The sequence below is a fragment of the Nematolebias whitei genome, chromosome 9, assembly GCF_014905685.2.
Source record: "Nematolebias whitei isolate Nwh7 chromosome 9, NemWhi1, whole genome shotgun sequence".
In the NCBI taxonomy this organism is placed as follows: Eukaryota; Metazoa; Chordata; class Actinopteri; order Cyprinodontiformes; family Rivulidae; genus Nematolebias; species Nematolebias whitei.
The window spans coordinates 6,246,382-6,269,162 of NC_056506.1; the positions used below are offsets into that span (position 1 = coordinate 6,246,382).

The 22,781-nt window shown below is 40.9% G+C and overlaps 1 protein-coding gene across 1 annotated transcript in view; it reads right to left on the reverse strand.

The window, feature by feature from the left end:
- dlgap1a (discs, large (Drosophila) homolog-associated protein 1a) overlaps positions 1-22,781 on the reverse strand; it is a 345,763-nt gene that overhangs the window by 217,895 nt on the left and 105,087 nt on the right. Inside the window, exon 5 of the mRNA XM_037681980.1 lies at positions 2,237-2,361. Coding sequence (XP_037537908.1) covers positions 2,237-2,361 — 125 coding nt within the window. The remainder of the gene's footprint in view (positions 1-2,236; positions 2,362-22,781) is intronic.

Below are 22,781 nucleotides of genomic sequence, written 5' to 3' on the forward strand. Positions count from 1 at the left end.
CTTTTTTTTTTCTTGCCTGAGAAGAAAAAACTGATATTAAAAAAACACCTCGTACAAACAAGCACATAGTGACGTAGACATTCTGCAGAGGGAAACGACGAGAGCGGTAAGCTATTCCATAGATGCTCTCGAGGGCACTGTAAGAGTTCTGATAAGAATGGGATAATCAGCTTGTGTCCTCCGTTGAGATCCGTAAACATTCTCGAGGTATGTCGAGGAATGGCCAAGAATAACGACTATGAGTAACATATTGTTTGATAAGTATGACCCCAAATGGCAGACCAAAAACACAAGGACAAGGGAATACAAAAAAGGTAGTTTATTTACAGCGTAGTTGGTGTGTTTGGCTGTGGGAGAGAGAGGGGAGAGCGGTGAGTAACGGAGTCTGTTGATCCTTTCAGAATATTTGAAGATGGATAAAGGAGGCCTTACTGTCGTGAACGTGGGTACAGACGATCCTTGAAGATAAGAGTCCACGAGATCCGGGAGGTCCAAAGAGGTAAGTATCTTACTGTTGCTGAGAGTTGGTGGAATGGTCTGAGTGTTATCCTTCAGTGTGATCTCGATGTGCAGGGTTTGGCAACCAGAGGCAGGCAGGAGAAGGTCCGACAAGCTGGATGACTGGAGCAGAGCTGGACAAGCAGGGAGAAGACAGACAGGTTAGTGCAGACGAGTCAAAGTCTAGTATTGTACTGGCTGTCACAGTTTACCAGAGGTAATTAATGTTCGAGCGTTGGTTGAACGTCAGGTTGTGGCTTAAGTAGAGCAGGGGTGTGGAGTCTTGATGGCAGGAACCAGGTGTAGTCAATCAGTTGATTAGCTGCAGAGTGGAGGTTGTTGGAGGAGAAAGCAGGGAATCTTATAACAACCTCCTCTTCAGTCTTTGAGCTCGACTCAAGGATCACCCTTTTGGATTACCCCTTGTACCACTGACTCCCTGTGTTTGACTCCTGCTTTGCCCTTTGGACCCTGACTCCAGCTATCAACAGCCTTATTAATAAAAGCTGTTCTTAATTTTTGCACTCCTGTGTCTGGCTTATTTTGAATCCAAAACCCTGGATCGTGACAGTAGTGTTCAAATTTAGCTATTATTGGCCGAGGTCGCTTGTTATCGGGCTTCTTACCTCCGAGCCGGTCAACACGATGTAATGTGATGTTTTTTTACCATCTCACTTGGGAGTTTCAGCTGATGTTGGATAAACTCACGGATCGTAACTTCAGCATCCTCTCGTTCTGGGATCCCTGAGAAGACAAGATTGTCTCGCATGCTCCGAGCCTTAATGTCCAGGATGGACTCCTTCATTTTCCTGTTTTCTCCGGTCAGTTGCGACATCTTCTCGGTGAGTTCTTTGACGTTACCCCTCAGAGTTTGGTTCTCTGCAGCGAGCGACGCCACCTGAGCTTGGCTGAACTCCAGAGACTCCCTCAGTGCTTGAAACTCCTTGTGGAGAACCTCCACCAGGGCCAGCCGGGCATCTAAGCTGGTTAGCTTCTTGTCCATAGAGCCCAGGACATCAGTGAAGCTTTTCTCTGGAGAGGTGGACGTGCTGGTTGAGCTCTCCGAACGCGTGCGTTTAGGAGTTGGTGTAGCCGTGGATGCTGTGTTTTTTTGTGGTTTACCCATCACGATGTTTTCAAAACACTCGTCCACGTATCTCTCCAGACTGTCCAAGGTTTCCTCGTCCAGTTTGGTTTATTGAAACAATATGTAGAGGTTATTATTAACAATATTTATTATGCTTGATTGTAATATATTGGCTTGTTTTACCTGAGTCGAATCGTTTTGTTTAGCAATATCCTGCCATGTTACTTACGTAGCACAGCTCTGCATATGCATGTTTGGCTAGCTTCCTAAATTGGGAGACTATGTCATTCATTTAAGAAAAAATAAATAAATAAATAAATAATAATTTTGTCTTTTGTGCAATGCAGAAGAGATACTCCTTTAAAAAGAAAAGTAACTAAGTAACTTTACTTAAAGTAAGTAGATTTTTAAGTACAATAAAAAGTAAATCAATAAATATTTAAGTTAAACTAAATAAAAAAAAGACCGATTTTTTTACACAATTAAGTTTAATTGCTCTTCAATAAAAAATGTCAGTGGAGTAACAATATGTTATGTTAGAACTTTGTCCAACTCTCGCCTCCCCCCACCCACACACTCTGTTTACTGGTCATTGCAGAAGTCAGCATGTCAAGTAGTGAATGAGTGGAGCTCGGAGCTGTTCTGCAGTACCTGTGCAGACTCTGTACTGCTCTGGGCCGTGATGGAGATATATGGCTTGGAGGACGTGGAGCAGGTGGAGGTTCGTGGTGGCACTGGTGGAGGGGGTTTCTTATAGGTGGTAATGCAGGATGAAACTACAGAAAGCAAAAGTAAAAAATAAAAAAACAGGGAGAGGAAATCAGAAGGAAGGAAATTAAGAAACAATCAAATTGCATACAGTATCATGTGGACAAACTTGTTTCCAACAATACATCAGATTGTCTTTAGCAAATTTATATTTTATACACCAAGTTAAACTTCTGCTAACCATACCTGCTATGTACCTTACAGTTTATATATAGTTTATAGTTTATATATATTATATTTATGTAGTATGTAACCTTTACTTTATTACAACCATTAGATATTTAATAAACTATTATGTTCTGTTATATTCTTCAAATTCTTGTCACCACAGTTTTGTGCAAATTCTTTTATATTGTATGAATCCAGTTTACAACATACTAATAACTAACGTTCTGAATGAAGTAGGTTTTTTTTTCGTATTATTTAAAAATACTGTATTATTTTGTGTAAAGTGTGTTAAGGGTTATACTCACTCTACCTTTCAGTGTTCACTTACTTAGGAAATATTGCACTACACATAAACTGTCCGATTACAATATTTTATTCACACTTAACTAATGTAACATCTACATGTGTTTATTTAACTTTTTTAAGTTTATATGCTTTTCCTCTCATGCAAGTACAAAAACGTGGGTGTTTAGGACAAGAAAAAAAAACTTGAAAGTGGAACACGAAAAGACAAAAAGACTCACAGGGAAATACAAAATGAAAAAGGACGCACAGAGAGAAAACAAGACATATGAAGACAATTATGGAGCAAGTATGCTGAGAAAATTACAAAGAACACAAAGTTTTAAGGATATGAACATCATTTATAGGAACATTTTTGAAAATTAGATTTGTTGTTTAGAAAACTATAAAAGTTACACAACAATAGTGATGGCACTTTTACTCATGCTCTGATACAAGCTTCAATCTCAAGGCTGCATTGTTCTTAAGCCACTGCTTCAAATCTTTCATTGGTTTGGACTTTTGAAACAGCCACTGCTGAATCATGAAATCATTTCAAATGTCCCTTGTCATTTCTTATTTTATCTTGTCTTATCTTATCTTATCTTATCTTATCTTATCTTACCTTATCTTATCTTATCTTATCTTACCTTATCTTATCTTATCTTATCTTGTCTTATGTGACTAGTTCAAACCAGTCAATGCTGAGTTGTAGTTACACAAGCACAACCTACCATTCCATCAGATTTGTATCATCTGCATTCCAAGTCATGTTTTATCCCAACCCCTTGACCACATACATTTACAGAACTGACCCATCAATCAATTTATACCACACAAAAATGCATAACTCACACAAACCCCACTCATCACAAGTTCACATTTTTTAGCTGTTTCCCATTTAACCACTAGATGTCACTGAAAATGCTCTAAATGACTGAACCTGTTTTTAATACGGTTCACAAGGTGGTTCTGTCAGTGTAATGTGTATTATTTGAACTCATCATGATCAATAACGCTCCTGCGGGAATGTTCTGCAATGTTCTTCTCCTGCTGATGTTGTGATATGTGATATTTAGGGTCCCGTGTAATCACTCCTACTGTGACCAGTCAGTGAGGAACAGAAAGAACTGGTTGTTTTGATATCCTCAAAGGCTGATTGATGTGATATTGATATGACAGAGTTGATATGATATGGTGACGTGTCTCAAGCAGAGTACTTGACGCAGATCCACCCCTTCCTGTCTGCAGCGAACCTTTTTGATGACAGTTCGGACATGGAGAGGAGGTGCAGAGGGCTGGGCTGGAAGATTAGTCTATAAAGCTAACTTGTCCAGTTCAGGGAGTTAGAGTGGGTCATGATTTCACATGGATGAGAACATTGATAACAGTGTAATCTTGTAATTGCATGTTCTGTGAATGCTGCACTGCTCTTCAAAGCTTTGTAAATAAATCTGATGAACTACACCTTGGTATGTTTGGGAATCTCCTTTTTTCACAACAATTTTGGCACAGAGAGCAGGGTCCCTCAGGTGACCATTTTGGACTTTCAGGCCAGACATCTGTTCAGCCTGGCGTGGCAAACTTCCAGCCTTCAATCTCGACATAGATTTTTAGAGAGAAGAGGGGCTGGCTGCAGGAGTCCATGATTGTCACTGCTGGGACCCAAATGATCTTTGACTCTGAACTGACCAGTTGAGACTTTGTCTAAACAAATTATGGACATTAATATTTGAGGGGGTTAGATTTCACTGTGAAGTTAAGGGTTCAGTGGGTGCTGTTTTGGTTCAGAAAATCTGTTACGAGGCCAACAGACTGACCGGATGAAAGACTAAGGGTGCATTCGCACCAGCCCTGTTTAGTCCGCGTTAATCAAACTCTAGCTTGTTTTTCTAGAAAGTCTGGTTCGTTTGGAGAGGTGTGAATGTGCCATCGAACTCTCTCACGGAACAAAAAGGCGAACTCTGGCCCGGGCTAAAACCTAGGTCTCGGTCCGGTAGAAAAGAACTCCAGCGCGGTTCGAGTACAGTGTGAATGTAAACAGACCAGGCCCTGCTCCACAAGCAAGAAGTGGAGTACAGCGCAGGGCAAACAAACACGCATTTCTCTGACCTCATATGGAGCCGTCAGCTGCCTTGTATGAAAAACAATATTCTCCATGGTCTTCTGTCTCATCTTCTGCTCATGCTGAGTCCATTTTTGAAAAATGACAAAATATAACTCCTAAAACTTAATGCCACTCCGTTTTTGTTTTTATTTCCAGAAGAAGAAGAAGAAGTGTCTTCAAAGGTTTTTGTGTCGTTTCTTTCAATAGTTCTTGGTGCAGCGTCCCCACAGGCGAGCAGGGGAATAGGTTGGTTTAACAGGTTGACTGACTGCACAGTGCAGTGTGAATGCAAACGCACCAGCTCAAATGTAACAAAATGTTATGAATATTGGTCCCCAACTGAACCGAGTCTACCGGACTATCAGGTGTGAAAACAACCCGAATCAGAAAGGCTTAACTCTGAAACGTTGGGGACTTTACAGTCTGAGGGAGGACCTTTGTTGTGTTGAGTGCTAAGTTTTGAGTAAGATCAGGAAATTGTCAGTCCCTGAAAGTCTGCAAGTCTGGATGCAGTCCAGAGGCGTTTTCATTGAACTTGCCCTTTTGACTTACTGATTGTGGTGGAGACAATGGACTGCCAGCTGTCGTGGCAGTAAACAAATTTGACAAAAGTTTACGACAGAAGTTTGCCTTGAACAGCATGTGGCAAAACCAGAGCAGGCTCAGTTTGAGACATCAAGTGAGTAAAGATATGCATGCATGACATCATAGATATAGAGACCCCATCAATATAGATCAGAGTGAAATGATGGACAGGTAGTTAAATTCCAAACAGCTGTTGGTATCCTTTTCACTCCACAATGAACCTTATGACAAAACATTTTGGCTCATAAAGTATGTGTGTGTACAGAAAGTGGATGAAATGGACTAAAGTTTCTGATAATTGGTAGAAATATAGTTAAACAAGATTAGATTTTGTTCTGATGCAAGAGCTTTTATTTGCTTTGTTGCCTGTGAGATGATTTGCATACGATAAAACCTTTATGTGAGAATTGAAATGACTGTAAAGTACTGGACAAAGATGTGTGACCTGAGTTATGTATTGAAGAAAACTGAGAGAGAATGGCTGCATGTTGAGGGCCTGCAGTGTTCCCTGACTAGCTAGGTCTCTATATTTATTCAACATTTATTTATACAGGTCAATCCCATTGAGCCTTGGGGACTCATTTAAAAGAGAGACCTTAACTTTAACAAAGAGTGATAACAACATTAGACCACAAAATCAACAGTAGACAATCATAAAGGAAGCATACAAATTGAGAAGAACAAGTGAAAGAAAATGGTATTAAAAACTGAAACAAAAACAGCTAGGTTGTAAGGCAATGTACAGTAGAATGTTAAAAAAAGAACATGTCTGCATTGGTTTTTGCCAGAAACTTAGCAGATGTTTGAAGCCACTTAGAGAGGTTGAGATCTTCAGATCTTTTTGCAAGTTATTCTAGGAAACAGGAGAGGAGTAGGAGAAGACCATTTTGCCTAATTCGGTCTGCACTGGGTGCATATAATAAAGTCCTGAGAGTGCACACTGTAGCTGCACTCACATAGGAACGTATGAGATGTATGAAGGCAAAAGACCAAAAATTCAAAAAGCGTTCAATACAAAAACAACTGGACTTTATTTGTAACAGAAGACGTTTTGCTCCTCATCCGAGGAGCTTTCTCAATTCAAAGAGCAGTGAGTGAGAGATTCAGGTTATAAGGCTGAGTGAGATAAGACACACACACATATGTAGATTGGCAATTCACACCTAAACAACATTAACAGTAAGAGTCTTTTGTTCCTCTAATTCACAGACGAGGCCCCTCTGTTCCCATCAGGTGTGAAAACCGGCTGGGAATCTGTTTTAAAGTTGCATTATAGGTTTTTGAAAGTGGAAATCTGAGGCCTCCTCCTCTGTTAAGAGACGGCTTTTCTCTTTTTACATAAATTGCCTCCTTCACCCCCCTCTCAAACCATCTGTGTTCTCGGTCCAAAATGTGCACATTTTGGTCCTCAAAAGAGTGTCCCTTATCTGTGAGGTGGAGGTGAACAGCTGAGTCTTGTCCTGTGGAGCTGGCTCTCCTGTGTTGAGTCATGCGTCTGTGAAGAGGCTGTTTAGGTTCTCCAATGTAGAGGTCTGGACAGTCCTCGCTGCACTGGACCGCATACATTACACCACTCTGTTTGTGTATGGGTGTTTTGTCTTTAGGGTGGACCAGCCTCTGTCTGAGAGTCCTGCTGGGTTTGAAATGTACTGGGATGTTGTGTTTGTTGAAGATCCTTCTGAATTTCTCTGATACTCCAGCAACATAAGGGATGACAATGTTTTTCCGTCTGTTGTTCTCCTTTTTCTGTTTATTAGTGTGTTTTGTAGATTTCCTCGCTGACTTGACAAAAGCCCAGTTAGTATATCCACATGTTTGAAGAGCTTCTTGAATGTGTTTCTGTTCCTTTTCCTTCCCTTCTGTCTTCGTGGGGACGCATTCGGCCCGATGTTGTAAAGTTCTGATGACAGAGAGTTTGTGTTCCAGTGGATGGTGGTAGTCAAACAGAAGATACTGGTCTGTGTGGGTTGGTTTTCTGTAAACTTCAATGTTGAGGCTGTCCTCTCTCTCCATCTGAACCAAACAGTCCAAAAAAGGCATTTTGTTGTCGTTTGCATCTTCTCTGGTGAACTTGATGTTGTTATCGACCGAGTTAATGTGTCTGGTGAACTCTTCTATTTCCTTGGCTTGGATTTTGACCCAGGTGTCATCCACATAACGGAACCAATGGCTTGGCGTTGTTCCCTCATAGGAGTTTAGGGCTCTCTGTTCCACTTCCTCCATGTAGAGATTGGCAACAATGGGTGACACTGGAGATCCCATGGCACAGCCGTGCTTCTGTTTGTAAAAACTGTCATTGAACTTGAAATAAGTGGTGGAGAGGCAGAGATCCAACAGGGTGCAGATCTTGTCTGGGGTGAAGTTGGTCCTGTTGATTAAGTCCTTGTCTTGTAGAAGTTGTTTTCTGACGGTTTCTACTGCTTCAGAGATGGGTATGCATGTGAAAAGAGAAGTCACATCATACGATACAAGGGTTTCTCCTGGGGTTAGTTTCAAGTGTTGAACTTTGTTAGCAAAATCAATGGAGTTCTTAACGATACCCTTGTATCTCAGCATAATTTACGTATCGGATTTTCCGATCCTCCTGCCGATATTTCCAATCCATGATGCATGTTGGCTTCAAACTATGGAATGGATTTCCTGAACAAAGGCGTGTCTCATGAACCCAGAGTAATAAGACCCGTCTCATATTCAGGAAATCCAGTTTGCAGCCAGCTACAACGTGAGGACTGAGTTAGCAGCACTGTGGCTAACAGTTAACAAACTTTTCATCTAAACATGTCCGCTGTGTGGAAGTTCATTCAACCTTTATTGAGACAGATAAATCCCATTGAGCCTCGAGGACTCATTTACAAGAGAGACCTGATTTCAACAAAGAAAGATGACAACAATGGACAACAGCAACAACAATAAACAATTATAAAAAGTCATACTGCAGGGTTTTTTTTATTTTATTTTTTATTTTTTTACAAATAGGATGGCTAAAAGGAAAAGGTAACAACAACAAACAAAAAACAGCTAGAGTCTAAGGCGAATGTAGAAAATTAAAACAGGAAAATGTCAGCATTGGTCCCTGCCAGGAGTCCAACAGATTCTTAAAGCCACTTAGAGAGGTCAAGGTCGAGAGCTTCAGATATTTTTGTAAGATAATCCAGGAAACAGGAGCGGAGTAGGAGAAGGCCCTTTTGCCAAGTTCAGTCTGCACTGAGGGAACACTGCAGGTAATAATGTCCTGAGAGTGCACGTTGTAGCTGCTAGGGCTTTAACAGACTACTCGAGTAATCGACACATCAATTCCTAGGACATCTATTGAGTTTTTTAATTTCACGTTGAGTATTCGTGGTGACATCATTATGCCGCCGTTACGTCATTGCGTCACGTGATCCGCACCAGGCGCGGGTTACAAAATGGATTCCTCCAAGCAGACAGATGGAGCGGAGCAGGTCCAGTCTTGGCAAACAGGTAGAAATGCATCAATAGTCTGGAAATATTTCACTAAAGATTAATCTTCCGGTTCAACTACCTTAAGGAAACAGAAAATGAAACAACTTCCTGACTCTAAAAAAGTTAAATCTGGTCCTCTGGACATTCAAAAAACCCCAAAACAAAGCAAAACAACAAAAAATGTAGAAACGTTTCGTCTCTCGTCCGAGAGACTTCTTCAGTCTGAGGTGCTGTTTTCAGCTCAGTCTCTTAAATAGCACCTTCTCAGGGTGGATCAACCAGTTTTGCTGCTGACAACCAAAACCAACTGATCACATGCTCAAGAAGGACCATCAGCCTAACAATGGATCATTAGCACACTGATGGCTGTGTACTATTCACAGAGGGCTGAGTGATACTAGCAATCACAGCATTGTAAGAGGGGGACAATTGAACACGTAGGCCTCCACCCCTGTTTAATGATGGACGGTTTCTTTTCACAAAGATGGCCTCCTTTACTCCTCTCTCAAACCATCGTTCCTCTCTATCCAGGATGTGCACATCTTCATCCCTGAAAGAGTGACCGCTGACCTGGAGATGAGTGTAGACCGCAGAGTCCTGGCCTGATGATGTTGATCTTCTGTGCTGGGCCATCCTTTTGGCCAGTGGCTGTTTAGTTTCCCCGATGTAAGACTGATCACAGCCCTCCTGACACTGAACAGCATACACAACATTACTCTGTTTGTGCCGGGGGACTGGATCTTTGGGATGAACCAGTCTTTGCCGTAATGTATTTTGGGGTTTAAAAGCCACTGGGACGTTATGTTTAGAAAATAAACGTCTCAGTTTCTCTGATACTCCCTCAACATATGGAATGACCACTGGTCTGGGTCTGGGTTCCTCCTTTTCACCTGTTGGCTGACTGGAGTCCTGTTTGGGTTTCTTCTCTGCTTTTAGGAAGGCCCAGTTAGGATATCCACATTGCTCTAGAGCCTGTCTTGTGTGGGATTTCTCCTTCTGCCTGGCTCCTGAGCTAGTGGGGATGCTGTCTGCTCTGTGGTACAGAGTCCTGATGACTCCTAACTTGTGCTCCAAAGGGTGATGGGAGTCAAACTGCAAATACTGGTCTGTGTGGGTGGGTTTGCGGTACACCTCAGTTTGCAAATGTCCTCTATCAGAGACTGAGACCTCACAGTCCAAGAAAGCCAACCTGCCATTTTTTACATCTTCTCGTGTGAACTTGATGTATTTATCCACAGAGTTGATGTGGTCAGTAAAATGTTGGACTTCCTGAGATTTGATTTTAACCCAGGTGTCGTCAACATACCTGAACCAATGACTTGGTGGTGTCCCTGAAAAGGACGTCAAGGCTCTCTTTTCTACCTCCTCCATGTACAGGTTGGCAACAATAGGAGAAACTGGAGACCCCATAGCACACCCATGTTTCTGCCTATAATATTGCTCCCCATATGTGAAGTAGGTTGACTGCAGGCACAGTTTCAAGAGTTGACACAGTTGTTCTGTGGAAAGCGTGGTCCTGCTGCTCAGAGTGGTGTCTGATTTTAATTTTAAACTGACCACCTCTACTGCATCATCAAGTGTGGTCTGATCTAGACCAGACCACACTTCAACAAGTGTTGGACTGTACAGATCAGGCACGCTTAGCACAGCATGTCAAGTCCAAGACTCGACAACAAAACAAGTTTAACTTACTAATAACTCATCAACAACATCACTATTCCAATAACAACACATTCAGTGTAGGACAACACTCCAGTAGTCAATTACATGCCAGGGAAACAGAAAAGTGGGTGAAGAATTTATCTGACAGACAGCTCACCCAGCCAGAGACAGAGATTCTTGCCAGGGGACTGAACTTTTCGGTTGCACCAAGTAGAATTCCTCTGGTGGAGATGATCACAGCTACTGAGTCAGCCATCCGCAACAACAAAATTAAAGAGGCTGAAGCAGAACAGCTCAGAGTCAAAGTTTCAGCCTGCCTCAGCAATGCCAAACCACCACCTTCCAACATCAGTAGAGAGGAGAGGGACGCACTCACCACTCTTAGCAAGGACAAAAACATTATCATTCTCCCAGCAGACAAAGGAAGGTGCACAGTGATTTTGAACCAGAAAGACTATCATGAGAAGGTTATGACACTCCTTAGTGACTTAAACACTTATGAACCTCTGAAAAGAGATCCAGGAAGTGGTTACAAGAAGAAATTGATAGATTGCCTGAAAATTTTGGAGCAGGACAAGGCTATTGACCGTTTTCTGTACCACAGACTGTACCCAGGGGAGGCCACACCTAGTCTTTATGGTTTACCTAAAATCCACAAACAAGGTGTACCTTTAAGACCAATCGTTAGCATGATTAACTCTGTCACTTACAATGTTTCCAAATATCTGGCGTCTGTACTCATCCCTTTAGTTGGCAGCTCAGAACACCACATACAGAACACCATGGACTTTGTGGATAAGGTGAGGGATGTCATCATGGAGACTGATGAAACAATGGTCTCTTTTGATGTCACATCACTCTTTACGTGCATTCCTGTTGATGATGCAGTAGAGGTGGTCAGTTTAAAATTAAAATCAGACACCACTCTGAGCAGCAGGACCACGCTTTCCACAGAACAACTGTGTCAACTCTTGAAACTGTGCCTACAGTCAACCTACTTCACATATGGGGAGCAATATTATAGGCAGAAACATGGGTGTGCTATGGGGTCTCCAGTTTCTCCTATTGTTGCCAACCTGTACATGGAGGAGGTAGAAAAGAGAGCCTTGACGTCCTTTTCAGGGACACCACCAAGTCATTGGTTCAGGTATGTTGACGACACCTGGGTTAAAATCAAATCTCAGGAAGTCCAACATTTTACTGACCACATCAACTCTGTGGATAAATACATCAAGTTCACACGAGAAGATGTAAAAAATGGCAGGTTGGCTTTCTTGGACTGTGAGGTCTCAGTCTCTGATAGAGGACATTTGCAAACTGAGGTGTACCGCAAACCCACCCACACAGACCAGTATTTGCAGTTTGACTCCCATCACCCTTTGGAGCACAAGTTAGGAGTCATCAGGACTCTGTACCACAGAGCAGACAGCATCCCCACTAGCTCAGGAGCCAGGCAGAAGGAGAAATCCCACACAAGACAGGCTCTAGAGCAATGTGGATATCCTAACTGGGCCTTCCTAAAAGCAGAGAAGAAACCCAAACAGGACTCCAGTCAGCCAACAGGTGAAAAGGAGGAACCCAGACCCAGACCAGTGGTCATTCCATATGTTGAGGGAGTATCAGAGAAACTGAGACGTTTATTTTCTAAACATAACGTCCCAGTGGCTTTTAAACCCCAAAATACATTACGGCAAAGACTGGTTCATCCCAAAGATCCAGTCCCCCGGCACAAACAGAGTAATGTTGTGTATGCTGTTCAGTGTCAGGAGGGCTGTGATCAGTCTTACATCGGGGAAACTAAACAGCCACTGGCCAAAAGGATGGCCCAGCACAGAAGATCAACATCATCAGGCCAGGACTCTGCGGTCTACACTCATCTCCAGGTCAGCGGTCACTCTTTCAGGGATGAAGATGTGCACATCCTGGATAGAGAGGAACGATGGTTTGAGAGAGGAGTAAAGGAGGCCATCTTTGTGAAAAGAAACCGTCCATCATTAAACAGGGGTGGAGGCCTACGTGTTCAATTGTCCCCCTCTTACAATGCTGTGATTGCTAGTATCACTCAGCCCTCTGTGAATAGTACACAGCCATCAGTGTGCTAATGATCCATTGTTAGGCTGATGGTCCTTCTTGAGCATGTGATCAGCTGGTTTTGGTTGTCAGCAGCAAAACTGGTTGATCCACCCTGAGAAGGTGCCATTTAAGAGACTGAGCTGAAAACAGCACCTCAGACTGAAGAAGTCTCTCGGACGAGAGACGAAACGTTTCTACATTTTTTGTTGTTTTGCTTTGTTTTGGTTTTTTTTGAATGTCCAGAGGACCAGATTTAACTTTTTTAGATTTTTCTACCTGGATTATTGAGCATGCATCAGAAACTTCCTGACTGTTTGAAGCTCGTTGCGAACCGGTGTTACACCATATTTTGTGACCACCGTAACTTATGACCGTAGGGTTTGATGTTACATGCACTGTTGCAGGTCACAGAATATGGTGTAACACCGGGTCCAATCGACCAAACCAGAACCAGCTTCCTCTGACCTTGTTTCACAAACAAAAAGCACAAAATATTAATCTCTAAATCTATTAAAAAAAACTATAAACATATTAATCTCTAAAACTAAACCTAATGCGCACCACAGCTGGCGGTGGTGCAGGGTGGTCGACCCCCCCCACCACACACACACACACACACACACACACACACTGTTTTTAGTTTCGTTTTTGACGTACCACATATTTCTTTTACTTTTGCAGCTTAATAATAATAATAATAAGTAATAGTTTAGTTATTCCTGTGACTTATTTGCAGTAAGATAAATGGTAGGAGCATAATATATGCTCCCAATGTTTTGTTGGTCTTTTTTTGTAAATAATGACCTTTTTTGCGGTTTTATTTTTTAATTTATTTTTGTACCTTTAGATCCTATGATGTCATCAAGTACTCGAGTTCTACTTGAGTTCTTTTATGTTAATGTCGAGTTTAAAAATTATGTAGTCGTAGTAACTGCACTCACGCAGAGACATGTAGGAGGAGATGTATGAAGGTAGCAGACCAAGAAGTGATTTAAAGAAGAAAATGTACCAGTGGGAGAGTCTGCGTGAAGTTAATGATGTCCAGTTAACCAGTGAATTCAATTCAATTCAATTCAATTCAATTCAAAAATACTTTAATCCCAGAGGGAAATTATTTTGTTGTTATAACTCGTTATCCTCATTTCATTAAGAGATGTTTTAGATGCTGATGGCTGTAGACAGGAAGGATCTCTTGTAAAGGTCCATCCCACAGTGGATCCTACGAAACTGGCTGCAGATGCCGTCCGATCCATCCACCCAGACTCGGCTGACCTCTCAGTTCCCCTGGACTGTAGGACTGCCTGAATGCTGGGCAGAACTCCTCCCAGAGCGATGGCCACTCCTCCCAGCAGTCTACTGAGCTCCTCGTCGCTGCGGACATACAACTGCAGGTGCTGAGGGACGATCCTGTCCTTCCGCTGTCATGAGCCGTGTTTCCTGCTAGTTCCAGGATCTCAGTGGTCAGGCACTCGAGCACAGCTGGCAGGTAGATGAGAATGCGTCCACATAACATCCTTTTCAACTCATTTGAGAGTTGGGGCCATAGTTGAGATATTATTTGAGCTTTTGAGATGTTAATCAGCTGCTGTTGTTGTAGAAAACAGCCTTATTGCCATGGTTACGCATCATAACAAATGTCCAAAACTTAAAAAGTTTCAGTAAAAATCCTTCGAGCTGCACAGCATCTGATACCAGAGGAAAGAATCATTCTAAAAATATGATTTACATCCAGAAAACCAGGAATTAACGTTTCCAAAAGCAAAATCTCAGAAAGAAATTAACAGAGCTGCTCCAACATGCAGCCACCTTGAGCGGCGCAATTCTAGAACATAATATTGAGGGAACACTGCAGGTAATAATGTCCTGAGAGCGCACTCCGTAGCTGCACTCACGCAGAGACATGTAGGAGGAGATGTATGAAGGCAGCAGACCAAGAAGTGATTTAAAGATGAAAATATACCAGTGAGAGAGTCTGCGTGAAGTTAATGATGTCCAGTTAACCAGTGAATACAGGGTGCAGTGGTGGGTACGATAATCACAGCCAGTTATGAATCTTAGTGCACCATGATAGACAGCATCCAACATCTGCAGGGTTCTTGTAGGAGTGTTCATGTAAATAATGTCACTGTAATCAATGGAGGGAAGGAAAGTCACAGATACAAGGTGTTTTCTAGCATTCAGGGTTAGACAGGATCTGTTTCTGAAAAAGAAACCCAGTTTAACTTTCAGTTTCTTTACCAAGTTTTCCACATGGAGCTTAAAAGAAAGATGTGAGTCGACCAAGATACTAAAATATTTATAGGAATCAACAAACTCAATGGAGACACCATTTGAGGATAAAATCAGAAGAACTGCTGAGACCGACTTGATACATATGCAGGATAAGCTCACACCCCTCCTACTGAAAGCATAGGCGTTGCAACCATTATAAACGAAGGGGACGTGTCCCCTCCCACATTCCAAAAATATTCATTTTGACCCCCCCCCCCCCCCACAACTTTTACCATGAAACATAAGTTCACTCAGCACTATTTCTTCTATTTCTTCGTGAACTAATCCATTCCACTTGATTACTAGGAGAATACTCAAACCACTAAAAGTCCACTCCAGGTTTTACTGGTTACCTACAACTCTCCAGCAGCTTGCAGCATATGGCAAGCCCTTTTAATATAAAATCGAGTAGTCTGACTATCTGTAGTTACATTCTAGATATCTTAAATTGAGTTTTGACTAGGCACAATTACATTTTGACTAGTCAGAATGCTAATTTAAGATATCTTAAATGATGTCACCTGATTCGTCATTTGAAGGGTCAAACATCCGTAATTACAATTCAAGATATCTCGAATGTAATTATGACTAGTCAGAATGACACTTTTAGATATCTTGAATTAAGAAATGACGCGGAGGACCCGCGGCTGCTACTTAGCTGTTCAAACAGCTGCCTGCAGAATTTTGAGTGGCTGCAATGACGCTAACTGTTCTGGACAACATTGTTAGAAAATGCCACAACTTCCTGTGGCTCTAGTGTTAGACAGTGAGGAAAATGGCTCAGTCTCTGTGCTGTTGCTTTTGTTCAGTTCCTGGTTGTTCTTGCGGGGCAAGAAAACAACCGTATCTGTCCTACCATGCTTTACTACGCTCTCACAGCCTGCATGAGTCACCATAATTAGGCAGTGTCTTACCTGAGAGAAGATTGGCTGGCTTTTGGATTTTTGTATGTGAATGTGAGGCCCATGTTTGTTTGTTTTGCAATTCTTAAGTATTATTCATATTTATTTTTGTTAATTTCATATTTATATTCCAGGTTGAAGGTGACAGTTGAGTCTCGTGTAGGTTCTGTTCCACAGTGTTTACTTGTAAACAAACCCAAGTGTCTTCTCTGTGTAAATGATGTCCTTGGGTGAAAGTTCTAAGGTGGTGTTGCAGTAAGTTTATAAAATAAAAATAACATCCATACCCAAGCTTGTCACATGTATGTAAATTGTTCTAATGTTACGTAATTACCGGTAGATAGTTTGTTTTGAATTATTTTAAACATTCTTCAATTAAAACACACTTGAGCAGCATACTGTACTGTGTTTTTTATTTGTGGATTGATTCAGTTGAATTGCAAGGAAAACAAGTGCAATTTACAATATCTAGTAAAAACAAAAAACATTTAACTATTTAAGTTAACATTTTATAACTGTACACTATAAATTGATAGTGGATTATAGATATTTTATCAAATTATGTAATTTCAAATTAAATAAATTGGCACATTTATGTATTTTTCATGAATAACTATTTACAGTATTTACATCTAAAAAGTTAAGTCTGGTCCTCTGGACATTCAAAAAACAAAACAAACAAAAAAGAAGGTAGAAACGTTTCGTCTTTCATCCGAAAGACTTCTTCAGTCTGAGGTGCTGCTCACATGGTTGTCAGCAGCAAACTGGTTGATCCACTCTGAGAAGGTGCTATTTAAGAGACTGAGCTGAATGCAGCACCTCAGACTGAGGAAGTCTTTCGGATGAAAGACAAAACGTTTCTACATTTTGTGTGTGTGTTTTGTTGTTTTGCTTTTTGAATGTCCAGAGGACCAGACAACTTTTTTTAGATTTTCCTACCTGGATCATTGAGCAGCATCAGGATACAGTATTTACAGTGATTCACAGCTTGAGACTGATTAAAAATATGAAGGAACAAAAGGGTGATTTATAAATTTTATGTTTCTTGCTGCATTGATATAAACACATGGATGAAGGTGTTGAAGTAAATCATGTCCAGTTTAGACTTCATCTGATCAATCAATCAATCAATCAATCATCAATCCATTCATCACACCGTACCCGTTCAACAGTTATTGTTTAGTGTACCCCCTGATCATCTGAGCTGCCAGTGCTGTCAGCAGACTCCTCTTCCGCACTTCCTCTGTAAGCAACACGGAAAGCGTAAACAGCTAGCAGTAAGCCTTGGTTGTCGAAGCTGTACCCACGCGGGACATCTGGACTGCTCCCTGGTTCTGGCCTGTACTTCATGTGACACTTGCAGAGACTGAAGGTGCATAAGTTGATCGAGTGTGGGCACAAAACACATGTTGGGAAGACTATGCAGCATCGAAGGAAGAGCAGGGAGGTCTGGAGTCATGTGGTGCAGAATGATGCTACACAGGACTTCTCAGGTGGGCACTGGTGAGACCTCAGTGAGCCCTGTGGCACAGGACCAAGTCTGGATGGTACCAGCTCCAAAGCTGAGAGACCATCTCTAGGATAAGTGTGATAAGTGGTTGGGACTCCAGCTGGTGTAGTTTTTCTCCCGATGCCAGGATGTCAGGATCTGGAAGTGGTCCTACAAACACACGAGTGACAGAATCACAATAAGTTTTGACAAAGGAAACATGGACATAAAAACATTAACCCAAAGGTTATACCTGTGAAAGCTCTGCAAGGCGTGGAGTGCAAACATCTTTTCACCACAGTTTTGGGCTTTCGCACCACCACCACCTCGCTGGCAGGTTCAGGATGGATTCCCTTACAAGAAATAAACATAAAAACATGTCAAACTAATAAATAAATAAATGTACAGAGACAAGTGAGCAATTTGGTAGGACACAGTGGGACAGATTTGAGAGTTAAGATTTTTACTTAACTTGCAAATATTACTAATTCATAGAGGTTGGACCTGCATTTATTCATTACCTACAAAAACAAACAATTCTAAACAAGTTAGGAGAGAAAAATATATTTGACACAAGTAATATTGAGACTATGACAAATTTCGCATGGCACTAATAATATACAGGTGGGAAAGTTATTACAGTTATTGTGATGAGAATCATAACCATCATATACTAAATAACATAACAGAAAAGAATGTGTTCCACTTTTATTTTATTTTTTTACCTGTGTTCTTGGTTTGTGCCTTCTTTGTAAATCTCTCGTGCGGGCCAGTACAGGAGGACCAGTTGGCAGCTGGAGTTGGGAGTAGTGTGCAGTCTGGTAAAAAAAAAAAAAAGTGCAACTATATGGTTACAAAAACCTTTACCAGCTGCACTTCTGCAGAAATAATTGATTCACTTAACACATCACCTTACATATACACAGCACGCTACATACACACATAAACATATGTTTGGCACTAATGGAACCTCATAAAAATATAATTTAAAATTTTATATCATGTCTGTCTCAAATACTCCAAATAATTTAGCACACTAAATTAGACTTCTTTATTACGATGTTTATGTACTTCATATGTTGTAGCTAACGGTTAGCTCGCTAAGCTACGTCTTAGTTTTCTACTTACCTTGATAGCTGTGGATATTTTCTTCATGGAAAAACTTTTATTCTTTCACGTTTATTAGTTCGAGAATTCGCCGCTGCGATTTCCTCCTCAGCAGCAAAAGAAAGGGATGCAAATTAAGCAAAAATGTTGAAAAGAGACATTTCTCCTTAGTGAACAGACTCGAAAAACAGGAAGTGTCGGTTTCCAGTTGTCGTAAAAAAGACATTGCACAAAAGTCTTCTTGTTGCAGACACAATAAATAATCTGAGCTGCTGCGCTAAAAATCGTATTAAAAACACGAGCGTTGTGTTGGACTGACCTGACTTTGCAGATTATAAGATAAAAAGGCTAAAATGCTTTATGATTGTTCTGCCAAAATGCTACACAAATCTGTGACGTTTTGACTAGTCAGAATAATTATTCTAGATATCTTGAACGTCATTCTGACTAGTCAAAATGTTAATTCAAGATATCTTAACTAGAAAAGCCGTGTACATGAAAAAATATTCAAGATATCTTGAATTCATTTTGAGATATCTTAAAAGAATTTCATAAGTACAGTTCTAGATATCTTTAAGTTAGTTTTGCCTAGTCGTTATTTGCTATTGTAGTGAACTTAACCTGATGTCAAGACTAAGCCTAAGGTCAAAACCCTTGACCTTAAGAACCTTGTGGGACAGGAACTGTCATTTCATTGATTTGAATCCAGAAATACAGGTTCACCCATCCTGAGACTCTCTTTCTTGAAAATCAAGTGAAAAGAACACTCTCTTTTTATTATCATTACTATTTTACAAATGTTGATAACCAAAGTGTCTTAGTTCAAACCATTCTAGATGTTGCAGTGAACTAATCAATTTTATTAACTGTGAAACAGTGTAATGATTTTTAATGCTTATGCAAAGTTAGAATTCATGTTAAAGCTGTTACAGAGTAATTATGCATTTTTTGATTTCTGTCTTTGAATGAGCAAGTGTGCGTTTTCCGAGGTCAGGAGTCGAAGCAGACAAGTGTTGGAACAACTGCCTTGTTTTTACATCCTCTCAGACGTCAACAGGGGGGTTTTGGCACCTGTTTCTAAAACTCGCCAAAACAAAACACTCTCTGTCTGTGAGAACAGTTTAATCTGTTCAATAACATTCTTGCTGTCTTCTGACTTTTAGTAACCTCCTACGTCACAAAACACACCCCTGTCTGGTCGGTACTGACCAATGGGAAGACTCCCAAATGAACCGGGAAAAGGGCTCTTTAAAAATGCCGGTACTTCCTAGTTCTCTCAGTTCTGAGTCTGAACAGTTCAGTTCTGTGCGGAGAAGTTCAGTTCGGTGAAGCTTCTGAGCAGTTCGGTTCTGCACTGAGAAGTTGTTTGGGAGAACAGAAGTCCAGCATGATAAGGCTCCTCCGAGTTGGATTATTGCTATTGCTGATGTGAGCTGGTGTCGGACGGAATCTCGTCACTACTTCGGACGAGTTCAGCCATCCTATGGAGACGCTGGACAGGTAGCGTTAACTGGACCTCCATATCTGCTGATTAATCTTCAGAAAGGTAATGAGTCAAGTTCCCTACTAAGCGTACCGAGGAAGGCTGGGTTCTGATGGAGAGTGTCGGTTCTGGTGAACACTTCCCCTCACATACCATCTTTTACTCCCTTTAAACTCCCATCTTTCCATCTTTAAATTCTTCTCTCAAGTAGAAATCCTTCCAGATATTTTAGAAATGTCTGTGTAAAGTGCTCATCCACCGCCGTGTGGATAATTGATCATAATTGTACAGTTTTCATAAATGTCTGTGGTGAAGCAACGGAAAATCATGGCCGTATGGTTTTCCTGATTGATGGATTATGTTGTTATTTTCATATTTTAACAAATTAATGTAAATGTTTGATGTTAAACTTTGATTCTGTAAATAAATGACCACATTCGTTTTGATGGGTCAAAGATAAATGACGTCTCTCGTTACATTTCTGTTAAATTCAATGCACGACATTTACACAGTCCAGAAAAATGAAGAACCCGTTAAATGTATGAATATATCTCAGCATATGTCATACTACACTATCAAGATATCTACAATTTAATTTGCACTAGTCAAATCTTTATTTATGATATCTAAAAATACATTTAAGATATCTTGAATAATGACGTAATTTAAGATATATTTAAATTGTAATTATGTCTAGTCAGAACTAAAAGCAAGATATCTTGAAAGCAAATAATGACTAGTCAAAATTAACTTAGAGATATCTAGAATTGTATTTTTGACTAGTCAAAATTCAGTTTAAGATATCTTGAATTGAAGCCTCCATACAACTCAAAGGTAAATCTGACGTCATTTACACTAGTCAGAATATAATTAGAGATATCTCAAATAACTAATATGTCTAGTCATAAATCAGTTTCAGATATCTGGAATGTAAGCGTGGTGAATCCGATTTTATGTTAAAAGGGCTTGCCATACATATCTGTGTTGCTCGCTGGCCAGTTTAGTGAGCTTAGTGGGGGCAGTTGTTGACCGGGGGGGTGATCATTAACATACTGTATGTACATGTAAGAATGCTTGAGAGAAGTGGAGTGCTACGTCTGTAGCATCTTAGCTTAGCAGTAACTGTGACACTGTAAGATGCTGTGTGTTAAGGTGCATTAAAGTTGAAATGTCTTTAAAATCCCACACTTCGTGAGAAACATCCTTTAGATGAGTAGCGTTGTACACAAGTTAAAAAAAAGTCTAGTGGTGATGCTTTTTATTTCGCTATAAACACAAATAGTGCCAATCTGAGGCTGTGTGTTAAAGTGCATTAAAGTTAAAATGTCTTTAAAACCCACAGCTGAATTTACACAAACTTGGTGAGAAACATGCTTTAAATTTGTGGATTTAAAGGAAATTAGGTGAAATGTTGCTTTTTTGTTCACTGGTGTACACTTTTTTTGTGTGCACGTGCGTACACATACACACACACGCACACATATACCAGTGTGTCCCCCCCACATTACAGATGCGTCTGACGCCCTTGCTGAAAAGGCATTAGTGTGTTCATTAGCATGGCTCACAAAAGAGATGTTTTTGTCACATGCATGAGAAGGAAAATGACATTATCTGGCTGCTGCACTGTTTTAGAAAGCTGAAATATGAGACCTTATCCTCTGTTTAAATTTGGTATTTTTTGTTTGTAAATTGTTTTCTTCACCCCCCTCTCAAATATATGTCTTTTTTGTGAAAATATAAGCACTTTCGTTCTCAAAAGAGTGTCCCTTATTCTTGAGGTGTATATGCACAGCTGCCTTGCCCTGAAGAGCTGGCTCTCCCGTGTTGAACCATGCATTTTCATGGAAAAGTTGTTTAGTTTCTTCAGTATAAATCAGTGGTCCCAACCACCAGGCCGCAGGCTGGTACTGGTCCATGGGTCAATTGGTACCGGGCCGCACAGAAGGAAAAATAAAAACTTTTATTTTGAAAAATCACTGGATTATGTCCACCACATCTGTCTGTGACTCACTCTTGATGCAGGTGAACATACACAAGTGGTTAGTTTCAGTTTCTGTTAGGCGTACATGCACAGATTGATTTTACATTTCCTGCGAGGGAGGCGAACGGAGACATTCAGCTGCATGGTCTGCAATAGACAGAAGGCGGGCGGCCGTATTTGCACATTTAAAGGATTACACTGCATGTTTTCAACCCGCGTGACAAAGAGTAACTATGGTATGGTATGGTAAAACTATAGCAAAATAAAATTAAAGCTGAAAGCAGCATTGAAGGCCCTCGCAGCAAAGTGCCGCTTCGGCCATACGGCAACTGTAGGAGCTCCAGCTACTCAACCCAGTCGCCATCATGAATGTTCTCACACCAATCCTGCATGCGTCCACCAAGGGACGCATATGCTGAATCTTCAAAATCACCTTCCGCCCATATCAGTATGAGCCCAGCTGTTGTCACGATCGGGTGTTGGTTGAGACCCAAATGCAAACAGAACTGAAGTCAAAAAGTGTTTAATTTACAAGAAGTTAAAAAAAAAAAAACATAAAGTGCTGACAGGGCAGAGATACTACTCAGAAGGCGATAACAAACATGAGGTGCTGACAGCGCCGCAATATTACTCATGACTCGAGGAATAACCAAAGTACCAGGACGCTAAGAGCCGACCATGAAGGTGCAGGCATGACACTTAATGTTCCCCTGCCTGAGAGGCAGGAGAGCTCAGTATATAAAGGAGTCACTTAATTAACCCAAATACATGGCACCTGGAGAGTCATTGACAGGACTGGAGCAGAGAGTCATTAACTATGTGCACAGAAACAGAACTGGAGCAGAGAGTCATAAACTATGTGCACAGAAACAGA